The sequence below is a fragment of the Oncorhynchus kisutch genome, unplaced genomic scaffold (assembly GCF_002021735.2).
Source record: "Oncorhynchus kisutch isolate 150728-3 unplaced genomic scaffold, Okis_V2 scaffold1472, whole genome shotgun sequence".
NCBI lineage: Eukaryota > Metazoa > Chordata > Actinopteri > Salmoniformes > Salmonidae > Oncorhynchus > Oncorhynchus kisutch.
Window position 1 is genome coordinate 38,599 of NW_022263417.1, and position 18,742 is coordinate 57,340.

At 43.9% G+C, this 18,742-nt stretch overlaps 2 protein-coding genes across 3 annotated transcripts; one reads left to right on the forward strand and one right to left on the reverse strand.

The window, feature by feature from the left end:
* The first annotated feature begins 590 nt into the window (after positions 1–590).
* Positions 591–15,188, forward strand: LOC109876416 (low affinity vacuolar monovalent cation/H(+) antiporter-like). 2 transcript variants are annotated; one of them, XM_031818549.1, is made up of 20 exons: positions 591–854; positions 2,514–2,660; positions 2,970–3,085; positions 3,238–3,343; positions 3,703–3,819; positions 3,947–4,008; positions 4,858–5,010; positions 5,360–5,545; positions 5,757–5,856; positions 6,320–6,461; positions 6,544–6,727; positions 7,926–8,025; positions 11,157–11,275; positions 11,634–11,671; positions 11,774–11,925; positions 12,067–12,203; positions 12,599–12,693; positions 13,389–13,467; positions 13,644–13,752; positions 13,832–15,188. In XM_031818549.1, exons 1-20 carry the CDS (start codon positions 785–787, stop codon positions 13,903–13,905), a joined length of 2,286 nt encoding a protein of 761 aa, XP_031674409.1. In that variant the 5' UTR covers positions 591–784; the 3' UTR covers positions 13,906–15,188. The 2 variants fall into 2 exon arrangements, with proteins under 2 accessions (XP_031674409.1, XP_020324422.2); XM_020468833.2 differs by having other exon boundaries at positions 604–854; positions 11,774–11,898.
* Positions 15,189–15,381: 193 nt separating this feature from the next.
* Positions 15,382–18,589, reverse strand: LOC116366454 (kelch domain-containing protein 10-like). The gene is made up of 3 exons (XM_031818548.1): positions 18,561–18,589; positions 18,150–18,288; positions 15,382–17,619 (listed from the first exon to the last, which is right to left on the reverse strand). Exons 1-3 carry the CDS (start codon positions 18,587–18,589, stop codon positions 17,410–17,412), a joined length of 378 nt encoding a protein of 125 aa, XP_031674408.1. The 3' UTR covers positions 15,382–17,409.
* Positions 18,590–18,742: the final 153 nt, after the last annotated feature.

The following is an 18,742-nucleotide window of genomic DNA, read 5'->3' on the forward strand; positions in this document are numbered from 1 at the left end:
TGTTGGAATAATGTTTCCTTTCACAGATAGTTTTTAGGTCTCCACTCAGTATGAAATGTTATTTTCCTTGGTAAAGTAAATAGGCCAGGGATAAGCAACTGGCCACTTTTGAAAGTCCTCGAATCAATTTCCCCCCAAAAATACAATTTTAAAAAACTCACTCAGGTCAGTTAGAATTGTAGAATAGTAGAATACAAAAGGTGCAATTTCGAAATTTGGTTGGGCATCAACTATTTTTCTCTTGTTAGTACAGTCACGGATAGACAGTCAATTAGCCCACCATGTCAGCTAACATTTTTTAGATTGCTAAATTAGTTTAGCGTCCAGCTGACCCAACTTGGTTTATGGTCGAATTACCAACAGGGGCCCCATTGATTGTGTTAGTCTGTCTCACTCAGATATTATATTAAAAACTTCAAACAACTGCCCCCACCCGCATCAATGTTGGCCATCCCTGAAATAGGTCTACACAGCATGACAGAAAACACATATTATTCAATAGAACATATTTCATCATAAACAGCATAAATTATGAATTGGATTTTCAAACAAAGTTGTTTTATATTTAGAATGGGCACAGGACATGACACAGAGACACTACACATCCCAGAATGCAGTCGATGGAGAAGGACAAGATATGATGATCTACAATTCCCACGAGTTGTTTGGATACATGCATGCATGTCATCAATGGTTAGGAAGCGCACAGAGAAACGCTGAAGAGCGGGATTGAGTTGATAAAACCGGCGTGGTGTTATCTCTATGGGAATTCTAATCAATAATAATGTCCAACACTAAAGCTCCTATTGTTGATACGGAGAGGCGTAGGCGGAGGTCCACGGCTGAAAGTTCAGGTAAGAACAAATCGTTAACGTTCCTTCTATCAATCTCCGCGGTTTCTTTAGCACGCGATATTCGTGCGTTTGCAACAATTGTTGTGTCGTACATAGACACAGCTCTCAAGGTACACTTTGGCATTTGTTTTGTACATTTCATAGAAGGTTCGACATTTCGAAAAGCCTATAGTTGTTCCTTGTCAGTTAGTGTTCAATAGTTAACTTTGATTAAAATCACCTGTGTTGTGTATGGGTAGGCTGCTTTTCTTAGATTTCACAATATTTAATTTGTGCGGAGGAGCCCCCAAATATATATATTTTTTACACTTAATGTATCTAGGATAACCAGGCCTCACAGACTTGTTTATTCACCGTTCCTGTGACGTACATCTGAAAACTGCTTGATAATTTGCTCAGACCCCCAGTATGTCTTTCTGTTCACAGATATTGAAACCAGATTCTGAAAATAGTTTATGGACTCTTATTACCAGAGAGATTGTAGGCTACACTGCACTATTACTTAAGGCAGGGTTTCCCAAACCCGGTCCTGGGGCCCCCTGGGTGCACGTTTTGGTGTTTGCCCTACACTACACCGCTGTTTCAAATAACCAACTCATCATCAAGCTTTGATCATTAGAATCAGCTGTATAGTGGTAGGGCAAAAACCAAAACGTGCACCCAGGGGGAGCCCCAGGACCGAGTTTGAGAAACCCTGACTTATGCTACAGTAGTGGTAAGATTACAACAACATGAGAATAGCTCATTTTAAGACATGTCAACATGAGGAGGAATGCTTTCACTAAATTTGTATTTAATTGAAAATAATATCAATCTGCTTTCCCTCAGATTATGAGAACTGTGAGTCTATTGATTGACTGGCCCGTCTCATAATTGAAGTTGCATGAAGACGATGTCACATGTTGAAAAGAATCCCTTCCCTGTTCAGTTAGGAGTCTTGGGACAGTGATGCTCATCTTAAGTCCTTTGGAGATGTGTAAGCTTGGGGAATGTCAGGTCAGGAGAGAGAGCATGTTGGATTTACAAGTAATTATTTTCCATGTATGACCATTTCAAATTCTATGACTTCAACTTAGAAAACACTGCTTGTCCTTTTTAAAAGACATGAAGTTGTAAAGATATCTTGCTCCCCTGTCAAAGTGGTAAACCTCCACAGAGGCATTAAAGAGGCAACATGTGTGTGCATCATCATAGTGCTTGTTAAATCCACTAACATTTGAAATCCATAGATAATGTCATCAGTCTCACCGGTATCACTGCACTGAAGAATTGGGTGTCGCTGCATGTGACGGTCAGGAGCTTTCCGTTAGTCACGCACTGACTTGACGGGTTTAGTGCATTGGTCCACACAGGTCTCACATGACCTGACCAACTGGGATCCAGAGTTATTCCTGATGAGGAGAAACTCCTGGCCGTAGTTATGCCGTATGGATTCTGTTTGTCTAACAATGTTGAGTTTAGTTCTCTGGGGGATACATGGCTCTACTAATAAATGTATCATTTTATTCTGAATGTTTTCTGCAAGTTTACCTGCATCTTCTCAGATGTCATTTGTTACCCTACACAAGTTATGTTGATGAATAAACACTTATAATAATGGAGACATTGAAGGGTAGGTTGTTTCATATCAATGTTTGTTTCTCTCGTTTGTTCCCTCAGATACCCAATGGGACCATGACCCCAGGGTCTACCGCCGTACATCCCAGTGTGACAGACTGTGTGTGGACATTGGCAGTCATGTGGCCGAGACGCCCTCCCCAGATGTCTCCCATCAATACACCCCCAAATGTTTGTCTGCACACAAAGGTGAGGCTACAGCCTGTCCTGGCAGCACATACAGTCACAACCAACACTGACTGTTTGCTAAAGTACCCATGATGCTCAGTACAACCGATAGCATTGGTGTAATTTAGTTTTTTGGGCTGGCTAAGCTCTACACCCTTGGGAGAAACAATATTCATGAAATTCTGCTGTATCAAATCCTATTTAAATGTCCATATGTTAGTGTGTGATACTTCATGGAAGACCTCATCCTTTTTTCTTGTCTTATTGTTTCCTCGTCTTGGCCGGACCATTTCATCCATTTGTTTGGCAACTTGGTGTCTGTTCCCTCAGGAGGCACCACTCCGTGTCACTATGGGGAAGAGGTTTGGCAGGATGGCTCGAGCTTGAGGACCACCATCCGAGCAGAGAATGAAGTAGAGGCAAACAAACTGGCCAACAACTACAGGGTGGGTGGAGTGTTGGACACAATGGAGAAAATAAAGCCTGGCAGTTTTAGTCTTCATGTAAAACAGTTTTCATTTGAATGATTTACAAAATATCCCTTCAATTTGGAAGTGATGGTGTGTGTGTGTCTGGTTTTGTGTGTGCACATGTTAAGTTTGGCTTCAGAAAGTGGAAGAGTCACGTGACTGAGAGGCCCATCGAGGACAGGTCGGACATTGTGAGGGAGCTGTACTCAGAGCTGAACTTTGTCAGACCCCAAGGTTAGTGTCTGTCCTCCTGCTCCTAATTCACTTGCCCCCTGCGGAACCTCTAATATGACGATCATTAGAAAAGGTGCAGGTCGTGTTCAATAGTCACCAAACGGAGATAGTATCTCACCGTTTCGGGGGCAGTTATCTGAACATGTCCAACAAGAAATGTTTTTTGTTTTCCGTGGCAATGTTTTTGAAAACATTTAGCTACCATGTGCCCTAATGAACACGACCATGGCTTGATGTGAATCATTTTTTAAATGTTTGAGGGAAAAATACTCAAGATTGCAGTGTTCTATAGATATAGAGTAGAGACTGTATGTTGTTGAATAGAATACTCATTTTTCTTTATATCTCTTTGATTTCAGGTTCATTGATCACTTGTGGAAACATAGCATACTTGATTTTATTTGGATGGTGGATCTCTTTAGCCTACCTCTTGGTCTGTGTCCTAATGTTTCTGACCATCATTGGAGTTCCTTATGGTAGGAACCCCTCATCTAATACACACATTTTAATGTTCTTTTAAATAAAATCTGTATTTATTTATGTCGGGATGACATAAATCTGATTTTCAATTCTAATATTTTGGGGTCTGGAATGTTATTTCAGGGAAGCTGTGTTGGAAGTTATCATGCTACTTTCTGTGGCCCTTTGGGAAGTCCATACTAAAGGTAACAGTTATGACTGGCTGACTATGCTCTTGTCTTGGCTCGTTCTCCACTGATTATTGCCTGGTCAGGGTGACGTTTAGCCTCGAGGAACCAGCTTGATCCCTGTGTTCATCATTCTCCTTGCTCCTCATACACCGTTACAACAACTAGGTCCAACAACTCACCAATAAATAACTAAAGACTTGAACACCCAGCTATATTCATGGTCTTGTTAGAAGTGTGTACAATTGTCACCTCAATACTCACACTCTGGGCCCCATTTTAATATTGTTATAGTCAAACTGATGCTCCTGATACTATTGCTTAGTGTTTGTTGGAATTTATTAATAAGGTTTAATAATGTATCCATCCCGCTCTCTCCTTCGCTCCCTCCATCCATCCCGCTCTCTCCTTTGCTCCCTCCATCCATCCCGCTTTCTCCTTTGCTCCCTCCATCCATCCCGCTCTCTCCTTCGCTCCCTCCATCCATCCCGCTCTCTCCTTTGCTCCCTCCATCCATCCCGCTCTCTCCTTCGCTCCCTCCATCCATCCCGCTCTCTCCTTTGCTCCCTCCATCCATCCCGCTCTCTCCTTCGCTCCCTCCATCCATCCCGCTCTCTCCTTCGCTCCCATCCATCCCGCTCTCTCCTTCGCTCCCTCCATCCATCCCGCTCTCTCCTTTGCTCCCTCCATCCATCATGCTCTCTCCATCACGCTTTCTCCTTTGCTCCCTCCATCCATCACGCTCTCCTCATCCATCACGCTTTCTCCTTTGCTCCCTCCATCCATCACGCTCTCCCCATCCATCACGCTTTCTCCTTCACTCCCTCCATCCATCACGCTCCCTCCTCCTTTCACCTGGATGTTTAGCCCAGAAGCCTGGTCAGGCGATGCTGTGTGAAGTTCCCTCACTGCGAGGCCATCCCAGAGGAATCTGACTCAAAGGAGGTGAAGGAGTCTACACCCTTGCTCATGCCCCCTTCTGTCCCCATCGAGGTCCCCCCACAACGGACGCGTTACTGGGTGAGTCTTGTCCCCTCGCCTATCGCCTCAACCCCTGTGTGGGATAATATTTTCTCAAATAATATTTATGTCAAAAGTTATATCCTTATAAGCGTATGTTGTTTTCCTGATGTGGATTGTGATGGAATGTGTTTAGTTTGTTCAGACTAACAAGACATCAATCTCTAAACTCAGAGTGCCTGATTGGCTGCTCTGTTTTCAAGCTTTTGCCAAGACCATTTCATAACCAGTACTTTTTCACATCTTTCCCCACTATGTGTGTGCACGTGCTTTTGTTTGTGTTTGCATGTGTGTCTGTGCCTGCTTGCTTGCCTGCCTGGTCTCCTGTGCTGTGCCCTGCTGGGTGCAGTGTCGTGTCAGTACATATGTGTGGTTGTTGCTAGGCTACCCTCTCCTGGGGCTGATCCACAGCCTGGCCTGCTTCCTCTCCTGGATCCTGGTCTTCACCATCCCTGTGGCCAAGATGAATGCCCGCACCCTGGCCATCATCCTCCTCATGCCCCCTGAGGACGTCCACATCCACCGGCTGAAAAAGGTGGACGAGCTCATCAAGATCTTCCCCTTCCATGTGGTGTTGACATTATCACAGCCTGTGAACTAGTTACCACTTTAATCCAACCCATTAACTTGGCCCTGGGTGGATTTCAAATAATGGCACAGTGTTTTTTTTAGAGGAATCCTTTTCCTAGATTTGGAAATGTATAATTTGACGATTGCTTTGCTATGTTCTTCTGTCTCTTTTGCAGCCGCAAGGGTGTGATAGCCAAGTGCTTCTCTGTTGCTACCACGCCTTCAACTGGTACTACTACAAATACACCTTGGACGGAATCAATGTGTTCGCTGTCAGTATCCTTTAACAGACCATTATGGTTGTTATTATCTATCACCTGACTCATGCCAGCGAACTGGTGGTGGCGTTCCAGGTCGTCTTTATGCATGTCCTAGGAACCACATTAATTTGCTATAGAGATATTATGAGTTGGGCAGCGTGATGACAAAAAAGATGACCTGGAACACCACCAAGGACCAAATGGAATGTCCTGCAAGTTACACCTTTTACCCTGTCCAGCAGGGGTCAGCATTTCTGCTTAGTGGTTCTTTATAGTGCATCACCAGTTTGTTGAAAGCAGACAATCAGCAGGTTTGAGGGAATCAGTTTAAGCAAAAAGAGGTATAAAATCATTAATTTGGTTCACACAATGAGTAGGTTTTTTAGGATGCAAGGTTATTTATTCTGCAATGTAGTTGATATCCAACACAGCGCTGTAGACTTTCCACTGGTGCTCCTTAAAGCAGTGTGCCCACCCAGACCTGCTGCCCCTGGTCATCACAACCCTGGTGGTCGGCTACGTGGACACAGAGAACCAGTTTGTCAGCTCGGAGGCCAAGTTCGCCGCTGCCGTCAGCTCCATCATCCCACTGTCCTATTACATTGGCATGGGCATCGCCAGGTAAGATTCGGTGTTAGTAGTTCAAATGGTGCATCTCTCTGCAGTATCTCAGCCCAGAGTAACACGCTGTCTCTCTCTGCAGTATCTCAGCCCAGAGTAACTTTGCGGTGGGAGCAGTGGTTAACGCCACGTTTGGCTCCATCACAGAGATGACCTTCTACATCACTGCCCTGTTGAGGGGTCACAAGGCCGGCACCAAGTGCTATGAGGAGATCGTCAAGGCTGCTCTCACTGGAACCCTGCTGGGCTGTATTCTCTTTATCCCAGTGAGTGGCACCTAGACACACACAGGCATCTCACTGATATACACGAAAACATTACCCTCGAGGACTGACACACAAACACCAGTGTTTATTTCCTCAGCAAAAATAGTGACTACAATATTACTCAAACACCTACTTTTCAGTGGCAATTGATGAGACTGTAACTGACTAAATATACCCAGATAACTAGAACTAAGGAAAATGTTATATTCTGCAGTGGATCGGATGCACCACACACAGCCCAGCCTACATCCAGCTGGTGAGCTGCGGGGGAGCAAGCAATGTGTGTGGCCAGACAGGCTCAGCTCCGCCTCTGATTATACACATCACGCAGGCGACTTTCTTCCCTGTAGCTAACCAGTCACCAGATAGATACCCCTTGCCTGGTTAAAAAACACAAGATGCTTCATGAAATTTAAAAACAGTAACAGCTTTAAATTGAATAGTAGAACAACAGTCTAGCTATGTTTTTCTCTCCCTTGAGTATAGAATTGTTTTTCAATTTGTAGACTCGCTCAACCCCTCGCACTTTCCCCACTGCATTTCATAGCCTGGTTATGTAGCCAACATACTAGCCACTTCTCCTTATTTTCTTCAGAGAAAATGGTTTGATTCTAGCCCTTACCGTTAAAAAGACATGACCCATAATACCGTCGCTACACATTTTACATTTATAAATCATATCGCGGACCGATCTAAAACTAGGCTACTTGCAGACCGGAATTAACCATTTGTTTAGGCTACACCTTGTTCAGTCATGTTACCGCATTAGTTAGCTATAGCCAACCACCTGGGGCACGTTCAGCAGGATGCAACGTTTTGGAACGTTCAGATAGAAATATGCTATGTAGAACAAACATGCCTCTGACATAAGGGATAATGTTGGCTCTATTCATGGTATTTTTTTAATCTGCAATGTTTTTCAACTGAATGTGGCCCTGGTAACATTACCAGTATGCAAACATTTGGTAGCACAGAAATGAAAATGGATAGCAAACCATTTGAGTAAATCCCTCTTGCATCTGACGGGTTAAATAAAGTCATTTTGACTTAATGTGGACCCGGCACTTGGACCAGAACTCGAACACGGGGACTGGGATTTCAGCCATAAGAGACTCTGACTTTCACTTGGCCTTGAGCACAGGGGACTTGTGACTGGAGGTTTAGTGACTGGACTACATCATGTCTCCTGTCTACCCAGGGTATCAGCATGATCATCGGGGGCTTTAAACACAGGGAGCAGAGGTTCAACAGCCGCTCTGCAGGGGTCAGCTCAGCCCTGCTCTTCATATCAGTAGGAGGTAAGAGCATGAACACACATGCACAGATACACAGGCACATATGTAAGCACACACAAAGAAACACGTGTGCACACAGGCAAGTCCCTCGAGATATACAGTCTGACTCTGTAAAGCCAATTTGGTTCTCAGTACATCGCGCCGAGATGTACTCTCCGGGAAGCAGAAGGGTGGAGGTATATGTTTTATGATTAACGACTTATGGTGTAACGTACAGGAACTCAAGTCCTTCTGTTCACCCAACCTAGAATATCTCTCAATGAAATGCTATCTCCCAAAATAGTTTTAGTCAATAATAGCCACAGCGGTCTACATCTCCCCTCAAGCCCGATACCACGACGGCCCTCAAAGAACTTCACTGGACTTTATGAAAACCGGAAACCACATATCCTGAGGCTGAATTTATTGTAGCTGGGGATTTGAGCAAATTTGAGGAAAAGGCTCCCGAAATTCAATCAACATATTGATTGTTGTACTCGCGCTGCTAAAACCCTCAACCATTGTTATAATACCATCCAGAATGCATATAAGGCCCTCCATTCGGCAAATCAGACCACGATTCTATCTTGCTCCTCCCCTCCTATAGGCAGAAACTCAAACAGGGAGCACCCGTGGTAATGACTATTCAATGCTGGTCTGACCAATCGAAATCCACACTTCAAGATTGTTTTGAACACGAGGACTGGGATATGTTCAGAGTAGCTTCAGAAAAGAATATCGACACACATACCGATACAGTGAATGAGTTGATCAGGAAGTGCATAGGAGATGTTGTACCCACTGTGACTATTAAAACCTACCCCAACCAGAAACCGTGGATAGAGAGGCGCATTCGCTCAAAACTGAAAGTGCGAACCACTGCATTTAACCAGGGCAAGAAGACTGGGAATATGGAGGAATACAAACAGTGTAGTTATTCCCTCCGCAAAGCAATAAAGCAGGCTAAACGTCGGTATAGGGACAAAGTTAAGTCCCAGTTCAATGGCCCCGACACGACATATGTGGCAGGGTCTATAGACCATCACGGATTATAAAAGGAAAATGAGCCACGCCGTGGACACCATTGTCTTGCTTCCGGATATGCTGAACACAGGATAATACAGTACCACCGACTTGGCCTGCTATCAAGGACTGTGGGCTCTCCTTTTCTGTGGCTGACGTGTGTAAGACATTTAAGCGTGTTAACCCTCGAAAGGCTGCCGGCCCAGATGGTATCTAGCTGCGTCCTCAGAGCATGTGCTCTAGCTGCGTCCTCAGAGCATGTTAATAATGTCCCATTTCCAGATGTATTCAATCTTTTCCTATCCCAGTCTGTTGTCCCCACATGCTTCAAGATTGCCACCATTGTCTCTGTATCTAAGAAAGCAAAGGTAATTGAACTAAATGACTCGCCCTATAGCACTCACCTCTGTCATCATGAAGTGCTTTGAGAGACTAGTCAAGGATCATGTACCTTACCTGTCACCCTAGACCCGCTTACTGCCCCAATAGGTCCACAGATGACACAATCGCCTGCACCCTGTCCTGTCCAATCTGGACAAGAGGCATTCCTATGTAAGAATGCTGTTCATTGACTATAGCTCAGCATTCAACCCCATAGTACCCTTCAAGCTCGAGGCACTGGGTTTGAGCCCCGCCCTGTGCAACTGGGTCCTGGACTTCTTGACGGGTCGCCCCCCGGGGCCCCACAAGGGTGCGTGCTCAGCCTCCTCCTGTACTCCCTGTTCACCCACGACTGCGTGGCCATGCATGCCTCCAACTCAATCATCAAGTTTGCGGACGATACTACAGTGGTAGGCTTGATTACCAACAACGATGAGACAGCCTACAGGGAGGAGGTGAGGGCTCTGGGAGTGTGGTGCCAGGAAAATAACCTCTCACTCAATGTCAACAAAAATGAGATTGTGTAGCACCCCGCTATCCACATCGATGGGACCGCAGTGAAGAAGGTGGAAAGCTTCAAGTTCCTCTGCGTACACATCACTGACCAACTGAAATGGTCGCAACAGTGCCTCTTCAACCTCAGGAGGCTAAAGAAATTTGGCGTAACACCTAAAACACTCTCAAACTTTTACAAATGCACATTCAAGAGCATCCTGTCGGGCTGTATCACCGCCTGGTACGGCAACTGCACCGCCTACAACCGCAAAGCTCTCCAGAGGGTGGTGCGGTCTGCCCAACGCATTACCGGTGGCAAACTTCCTGCCCTCCTGGACACCTACAGCACCCAATGCCGTAGGGATGCAAAAACGATCATCAAGGACATCAACCACCCGAGCCACTGTCTGTTCACCCCGCTATCATCCAGAAGGGGAGGTCAGTACAGGTGCATCAAAGCTGGGACTGGGAGACAGAAACTGTTTTTCAATCTCAAGGCCATTGGACTGCTAAACAGCCATCACTAGCACATCAGAGGCGGATGCCTATAGACATAGATTAGGAATCACTGGACACTTTTAGAAATTGATCACTAGCCACTTTAATAATGTACCATAACTAGCATTACTGATCTCATATGTATAAACTGCACTCCACAATATTCTACTGTATCTTAGTCACTTATAAATTCTGTTTACATATTGCATCACCCATCATGTATATACTGTATTGTATTCTATACTACACCACTGACTGTTCAACAGCCATCTCCAGCACATCAGAGGCTGCTGCCTATAGGTATAGATTAGGAATCACTGGCCACTTTAAGGAAATGAAACACTAGGCACTTTAATAATGTCTCCGTATCTTGCATTACTCATCTCATATGTGTAAACTGTACTCTATACTATTCTACAGTATCTTAGTCACTTTAATTGTGTGTAAATATTGCATCACCCATCTCATATGAATATACTGTATTCTATACTATGCCACTGTATCTTAGTCCAATGCTTCTCTGACATATATATATATATATATATTCTTAATCCATTCCATACTTAGATGTATGTGTATTTTGGGTATATGTTGTGAAACTAATATTACTGCACTATCGGAGCTAGAAGCACAAGTATTTTGCTCCACCCGCAATAACATCTGCTAAACACGTGTATGTGACCAATAAAATGTGATTTGAAGTCTGAACACACACACACATCTACGAACAAGTTCACACACTTTGTTCTGTCCCGCAGGCGTATTTGCCCCAACCCTGTTCTCCAAGGCCTACGGTAGCCTGGTGTGTGCGGGCTGCTCCAGCTCTCAAGCCAACACCAGCGGGCCCTTTACCTGTATGGACTGCCACTATGACATGGTTAGTACCTACATCTCCTGTTCGCCTGCTGCACCATCATTATGAACTATTACATTGACTGTGCTGCTGTGACGCGTCTCTGGGTCAAATAATACTTGAACTGCACTTGATTGAGCTTATCTGGCGCAATGGAACCAATGACCCAGTGGCCAGAAGGGGTAACCCTAACCCATCCATCTGGTATTCCAGACAGGCTTCATTCAAGTATTTGATTGAAAACAAGTATGATTTGAAGCCACGTCTGTAGTGTCGTGACTACTGTGGAAGTGTGTTATGATGATGATGTGAGGGGTGTTTGTGAGTAGCCCCAAATGCTTAAGCATGTATTAAACTAAAGCCATATTATGTTTCTCAACAGAGTGGAAGTAACGAACCCTTATATCTCAGACATATTGAGTAAGTTCCAATAAAACACCCATTCTGTCCCATGGTTTGTTGGTGTTACTAGTCAGTAGGTCTGCTACGCTGTAGTTACTTGCTGTATGGCTTGTTTTCCAGGCCTCTGGTATACACCATCTCCGTGTTGCTGCCCTCCGCCTACCTGATCGGCCTCATCTTCACCCTGAAGACCCACTCCCACATCTACGACATCCAAGTCAGTGATGTGCACGATCACCACCAGGGTCAGTGCCCACCGGGGGGCGCCAGCGGTGAGCCCACCAACCACAAACACTTTATTTCAAGCTTTTCCCCATAAGTTCTAAAGTTTAGTGGTGTTGTGGTTATATAGTAGACAGGAACTGGAATGTGTGATACTTCATTGTATTGGTTTCTAATGTTTGTGTGTGTAGGTGGTCACGGTACTGTCCACTGGTCCAGGTTGAGGGCTCTGTCTGTGCTGATCATGGCCACGCTGCTAATGGCTGCCTGTGCCGACCTCACCACGGAGCACATCAAACCCATCCTCGACCACTCCTCCATCTCCCAGGTACGCCCACACCTCAGCCATGTTCATTAGGCCACAGCGTAGAAAAATGTTGTGCAACAGAAAATAAACATTTGCTTTTCTTATTGGATAGGTAAAGATGGTACGTCCACGTTTCACTCCATTATAAACCTCTTCCTTCCTTTTCATGCCCATTGACCAACGGAGACCATACCCAGGGGAATATAATATATGATTTGTTTAATTGGGTAGAAAATGTCTCTGGAAAGCTCATTATTGAAAGCCCCTGTCATTTTATAAAACTGAATTTTACAAGCATGATGTGACCTGCGGTTCAGGATAAGCATAAGGATAGCCAAACAACTTTTAAAATGTGTGATGTCCTGACTATGTAAAGGTTAGTGCAGTGTGTCACTGTCTGTCATTCATTTCTGCAGTATTTCATCGGCGTGACAGTGTTGGCGATGGTCCCGGAAATTCCCGAGATCTTCAACGGAATCCAGTTTGCCCTGCAGAATAACATCAGCCTCAGGTAAGCCACTATCAAGCTCTGATACTGCGTTTTCACTCTCCTGATGGATCTTGTCTCGTCATGCATAACCTAGTATCTCTAGACAGACCGGTTGCCTCGCACAATGTGTCAATGTTCAAGCATACACTGTACATAGGGGCAGCAGGTAGCCTAGTGGTTAGAGCATTGAGTCAGTAACCGAAAGGTTGCTAGATCGAATCCCCGAGCTGACAAGGTAAAAATCCGTTCTGCTCCTGAACAAAGCAGTTAACCCACTGTTCCGGGGCCGTCATTATAAATAAGAATTTGTTCTTAACTGACTTGCCTAGTTAAATAAAACCTAAACCAACGTCAGTTTGGCACAGAGGAAAGAGTGGAGTTGAGCACAGGGAAATCTGTCCAGAACCCTGCCGTAAATATTTCTGGTAGCTAGCTTGATGGCGCTTGTGATAGATATTTTACACTCCCGATGAGTGCATTTCTCCAGTGACTAGTAGCATTACAAGCTGACAACGACCACTGACTGGCTGTCCGCCTCTGTCTTGTTTCCAAGCCCCACCTACCCAAACTCGTCATTTGTTGAGAGAGTTGTCTGTCTGAAGATCACCCTTATCGAATTGGCCATGAAAATCTGACATGATTCCCAGAGCAAGTGCTGTTGCCCCCCTAGGCCTGGGGTTTCTGAGAACTGTAACCTGACATTGATTTGTCTGCAGCTTGGAGGTGGGAAACTGCATAGCAGTGCAAGTCTGCATGATTCAGATTCCCTTACTCATCTTGTTCAACACTTTTTATGTAAGTCATTTTAAATCTTTATCTGCATTGTGATTAATTGCATCAGATGTGCACTTTATCAATAGAATTGTCAGTATCTCACTTGTTTCTGTACATAAAGCATCAGGTTTTGATCGTAGACTGTAGTGGTCAGAGTTGAGAAGATCCCATCAAACAGGACTCCATCTCTTTTCCAGGATGTGGGATTCGTGCTCCTGTTCAGTGACTTGCATCTTTGGGCCAGCATCTTTAGTGTGATTGTGGTCAACTACATTTTCATGGATGGCAAGTCTGACTACTTTCAGGGTAAGTTGTTGTGCTTGGTTCGAATTGCTATGCCGGATATCACGGATTAGACTGAATTCTGAACCTCTTTCTTTTCCAGGGACTGCTTTGGTGGTGGTTTACCTCATTCTACTGGCGCTGTACTTTTTTGCCCCATCACCCCACACCTGTTGAGCTGCTCCGCAAAGAACAAACTTCAACTCCTAGAGTCCTTTCAGTCACTATTTACAGGAGCTGCTTTGTTTGTGTTAACTATTTCGATGCCATGTCGAGTCATATTCATAAGGGCTCGCAGCGGGAAGTCCAGTTAGTCCCTCTCTGTTGCAATCTGTTTTCTTCCTTTTGTGCCTAATGAACATGACCCAGTTCTGGGCATCAATGGCCCTTTACCTTTGGAGTTATTTGCATTATGACTTCTAAATTAACATTCCTATACTGCACATCCGGGGTGTATGTGAACTATATGTAGGAGATGTGTTTTCAGGTGGAGTTTGGTAGATTAAAATGCATATGTTAAAGCAGGGTATGTTAATATTGAATTTTTAAAGTGGTCACTATTGTGCTTCACATTCATTGGCGTTTGGTTATTAAGCTGGATTCATATGGACCAAAACATCTACACATGGTGTAATGCTAGGATTTGTATGGACCATAACATCTACACATGGTGTAATGCTAGGATTTGTATGGACCAAAACATCTACACATGGTGTAATGATAGGATTCGTATGGACCTACACATGGTGTAATGCTAGGATTTGTATGGACCAAAACATCTACACATGGTGTAATGCTAGGATTTGTATGGACCAAAACATCTACACATGGTGTAATGCTAGGATTTGTATGGACCAAACATCTACACATGGTGTAATGCTAGGATTTGTATGGACCAAAACATCTACACATGGTGTAATGCTAGGATTTGTATGGACCAAAACATCTACACATGGTGTAATGCTAGGATTCGTATGGACCAAAACATCTACACATGGTGTAATGCTAGGATTTGTATGGACCAAAACATCTACACATGGTGTAATGCTAGGATTTGTATGGACCAAAACATCTACACATGGTGTAATGCTAGGATTTGTATGGACCAAAACATCTACACATGGTGTAATGCTAGGATTCGTATGGACCAAAACATCTACACATGGTGTAATGCTAGGATTTGTATGGGAAATAGTACACATTTACTGCCACTTTCTTGACCTTCCTGTTCTGTTTTCTATTCTTGTGATTTTCTTTGTTGCAAAGTATTACATTGGATAAGGTGCAGCCAGGTCTATTTCAACAAGGTCTTGTACCTGAGCAGGCAGGTAAACGACCTTCCACACAACTCATTTTGTAAAGGAATGGTATCTAGTCATAAGCAAGGGCATGCCAATTTCAATGTGCTTGTTGCACAGAGGATGTTTATGGTGGTTAAATAAATCTTGACTATTAGGCAAGTACTTGGTAAAGTGTGCACTACAAGGATGGCAGCTCATTCCATGCCAGTTACCATTACACTGTTGAAGCAGACAAACCATTCCCAGATCAGTTTGTGCTGTCTTGCTTCAACTTGTGACAATGACCACCGGCGTTGGCAAGACCACACAAACAGATCTGTGACCAGGCTAAGCAAACGAAGGTGATACAAAACTATTTACAGTACATGTTTATTGACTCGTCAACAATCGAAAAATTTAACATTCACCAATACAATTATCAATTCAGCGATCGCCTTAACCATTTGCTGCACAGCAAGGATTCAAGTCCAGGGGAGACGACTTTTCCAACTTAAAAGGTGACTAATGACATGCGGAGAAGAGGTGTAATAGAATGAGGACAGGCACAGATTTAGGCATTTCCTTGATGGGGAGTAGGGAATCATGGGTATTCATTGACATTTTAAACTACCCCCTTGGCAACGATCAATAAATACTATTTTGTTCCACAAGGCAGATTTAATGGCATTGAATTCAAGGTGCCATAATATTTGGCGTTAAACCACGTTCCCAGCTCAGCATATAATCTGATCTGTGTTGATTATCTGACCCTGGCACTCTGTCTGCATACATTGAGCCTTAACAGCAGAATACTGTTCAGATTCAGCTCCCAAGTACAACATGAACTCTAAAGCATCCTTAAATACAGCAGCATAAATACATATTCCCACATTATTGCTGCTTCAACTATTTGTCCAATGATTGCTTGACAATGGAGCAGTTCAATGTGTTTGGAAAGGGCACAGAATGAAAAGATTCATCAATGCATTGTTGACTGATCTGACAAGTGGTGCATATGGTATCTTTGATGGGAGGGGAAATTATAGACAAGGAGAAGCGATCAAAAATGGGAGTCATGTTTAAATGGTCAGTATGTTTGGATCGAGCTAAACCATTACTCATGTTTCCTTCTGTCTAGGTTGTGGTACTTCAATTTCATTGAAACTTTGGGAAAGGCACTGAATGAATCAGATCAATGTCAGTATTCTACTTAAACAGATCCACAAAAATCTGTTAATATTTGTTCTATTAGCAAAGATGGAGTAAAAGTTGGAACAGAAATTGAACATTTTATTTAAATAAAAACATTTAAAGGAGCACCATATTCACAGTGATGGATGATTTAGTTTACAAATGGACTTTCCACAAGCATACTAAAGTGACTGATACAGTTCAGAATGAATGGAGACCAGGTGTTTTGACTCTTACCCATTGATATTAGGTTTCTACTATGGTGGGTATAAGGGCTAAGTCCCTTGGTCAAAGGTAGTGCACTATAGAGAGAATAGGGTGCAATTTGGGACACTGATGCAGATAACCATCACAGAGAACTGTATATCAGAGAACTACCAGAGATAATAGTTTCAAATACCTGTATGTATATCCAAGATACCTGAATGCATATTGGATAACTGAATCAGTGTTAAATGGGTATTAGGAGTGTGGTGTGATATTAGGTGAAAGGGAAGTGGTCTATTAGAGACCCAACTACAGTAGCATCAGTCTGTTCTTCACACAAATAAACTATTAAAATCAGACTGTTAATAAGCCTTGAATAGGGAAAAGTGCTGACGACAACCTGCGTCTAAGTCTGGCATGAGGGTGGTACCAATACTACCTTCCCTTGTAACACACCAGACAGTTGGCATGTTTTTGTAACTTTTCATCTGACTCCGAGTCGAACTTTCCTAATTGTACGTAGAGAAAATAAATGTGAGAGAAATGGCGAACAGAATGTCTCATGAAAATACATACAAATAAATGTCCTTCATAAATAATCATTCCTCTGAAATGGCATTCTTATTAAAGTCATGAAGGCCAATATAAAATGAGAAAGTAGTGAGGGTCGAGGTGAATCTGAAAGCCGTGGAGCAAATGATGTCTGGGTCTGTAGGCAGGCGGATTGAGAGGCTAGAAGCGTGTGAGAGGGGGTGGCGACCTTAACACAAAGACAAGACGGGGGAATGGGGGCGGGACGGGGGAATGGGGGCGGGGTCAAGAAACATTCCACTTGGATTCCCTGTAAAATCAGACGTCCAAACGCAAAAAGAAAAAGGCATCCCATTGTTTTTGGTTTTAAGGCGGGGCTACGTAGGCAGAGGGACCATCAACTCCTTCAAGGCGACCCCCTTAAAAATAAATCCTGTGTTCCCATCCGACATCTCCATCCATCCTTCCTCCATTATTTCAAGCGCTCGATGAGTTCCTGTGTGAGTCCCAGGTGGAGGAGCTGCATGGTGGGTAACTGAGCCAGCTGGGGGTGGGCCTTGAGCAGACGCTCCCAGCACAGCTCCAGTAGGCTGGGCACTGCCAGCCAGATCTTAAACAGGGAGCCAGTCCGCTTGTTCTCGTGGATGTTCACCACACCACCGTGGATGTACATGCAGCCAGCCTGACCGGAGAGAAGATCACAATCAGAAACCTTTATCGTCATGCAACAGTCAGTCGCACAGAGAGAGTGAGTGAAATATGAGCGGGATATTGAATTGTGGTTATTGATTTAGGATGATCCTGTGTTCTTGTTTTGGCAGTGTAAGAATATACTGACTAATCGTGCCAATAAAGCTAGTTGGATTGGAAACAGAAATGGGCTTCGGCCAGAGAGATGAAGGGACTTACAAATGAGTTCTGAAATGAGGTAGTAGAGAGGGGGAAGGAGACATTACACCTTATTAAAGGAACATCAATCAAGTGACACTTTGCTTCTTGAAAGTCCAATATCTGAAGTTTGACTGCTGACATGCAAAACATTTTGGGACTGTATCAACATTGGTCGTTTCTGAGTGGCGTTTCCTTTGAAGTCTACTACGCTACATCTTAACCAGCGAGATGCGTATAACCTGAATGGGACACTATAACAGTTCTACATCAACTACTACATAATAAACAGCTGAGGTTTCCTCTAGTGTAGAGCCTACTGACCGGGGTCACAGCAGCACAGTGGAAATAGGCTGGCTCAGGCATCACTGCTGGGAGCTTGGTCCACTGGAACGTCTGCAGGTTGATCTTCCACAGATCAGCCACAATGACTTCACCGTTGTAACCTCCACATAGAAACACACTGACACAACCTCATGGGTTAGACTGAGACCAGTTAGAATATATTGATGGGATGACGAAAATGTACTTTTTTTCAAACCCTATTGGGACATTGAATGGAGCTGTTGAATGAGATGCGGAGGCAGACAGAAGCAGACTAATGAAGACTTCTGAAAGTGGCTCTGATAAAAACCACCACCGTTAGAAGGATAATGGTCCGGGCAAACGATACCACTAACTTCCTGTACAAACATTGTAATACTACTGCTATAGAATAAATGATAAGAATCTCACCGTTCCGTATCTGCACACAGCTGTGACATCTCCTGGGAGCAGGGTACCCTGTCAAAACCCAAAGCAATTGGATGAGTAGTGATATGTGAATAAAAAGACCCATAGACAGCACATTAGTTTTCTATTAAAACATCAGACAAAACTATTTTATCATGAGGCTTGGTTGATATCTCCTCCAGGAA

Bases quoted from the DNA above. Each gene is read 5' to 3' on its own strand.
- LOC109876416 (XM_031818549.1), top strand. From the start codon at position 785: ATGTCCAACACTAAAGCTCCTATTGTTGATACGGAGAGGCGTAGGCGG. The intron at 5,011-5,359 runs GTGAGTCTTGTC...TGCTGGGTGCAG, and splicing joins CACAACGGACGCGTTACTGG to TGTCGTGTCAGTACATATGT. The intron at 13,753-13,831 runs GTAAGTTGTTGT...TTTCTTTTCCAG, and splicing joins CAAGTCTGACTACTTTCAGG to GGACTGCTTTGGTGGTGGTT.
- LOC116366454 (XM_031818548.1), bottom strand. From the start codon at position 18,589: ATGTCACAGCTGTGTGCAGATACGGAACG. The intron at 18,289-18,560 runs GTGAGATTCTTA...AGGTTGTGTCAG, and splicing joins CTGTGTGCAGATACGGAACG to TGTGTTTCTATGTGGAGGTT. The intron at 17,620-18,149 runs GTCAGTAGGCTC...CTCTCCGGTCAG, and splicing joins ACTGTGCTGCTGTGACCCCG to GCTGGCTGCATGTACATCCA.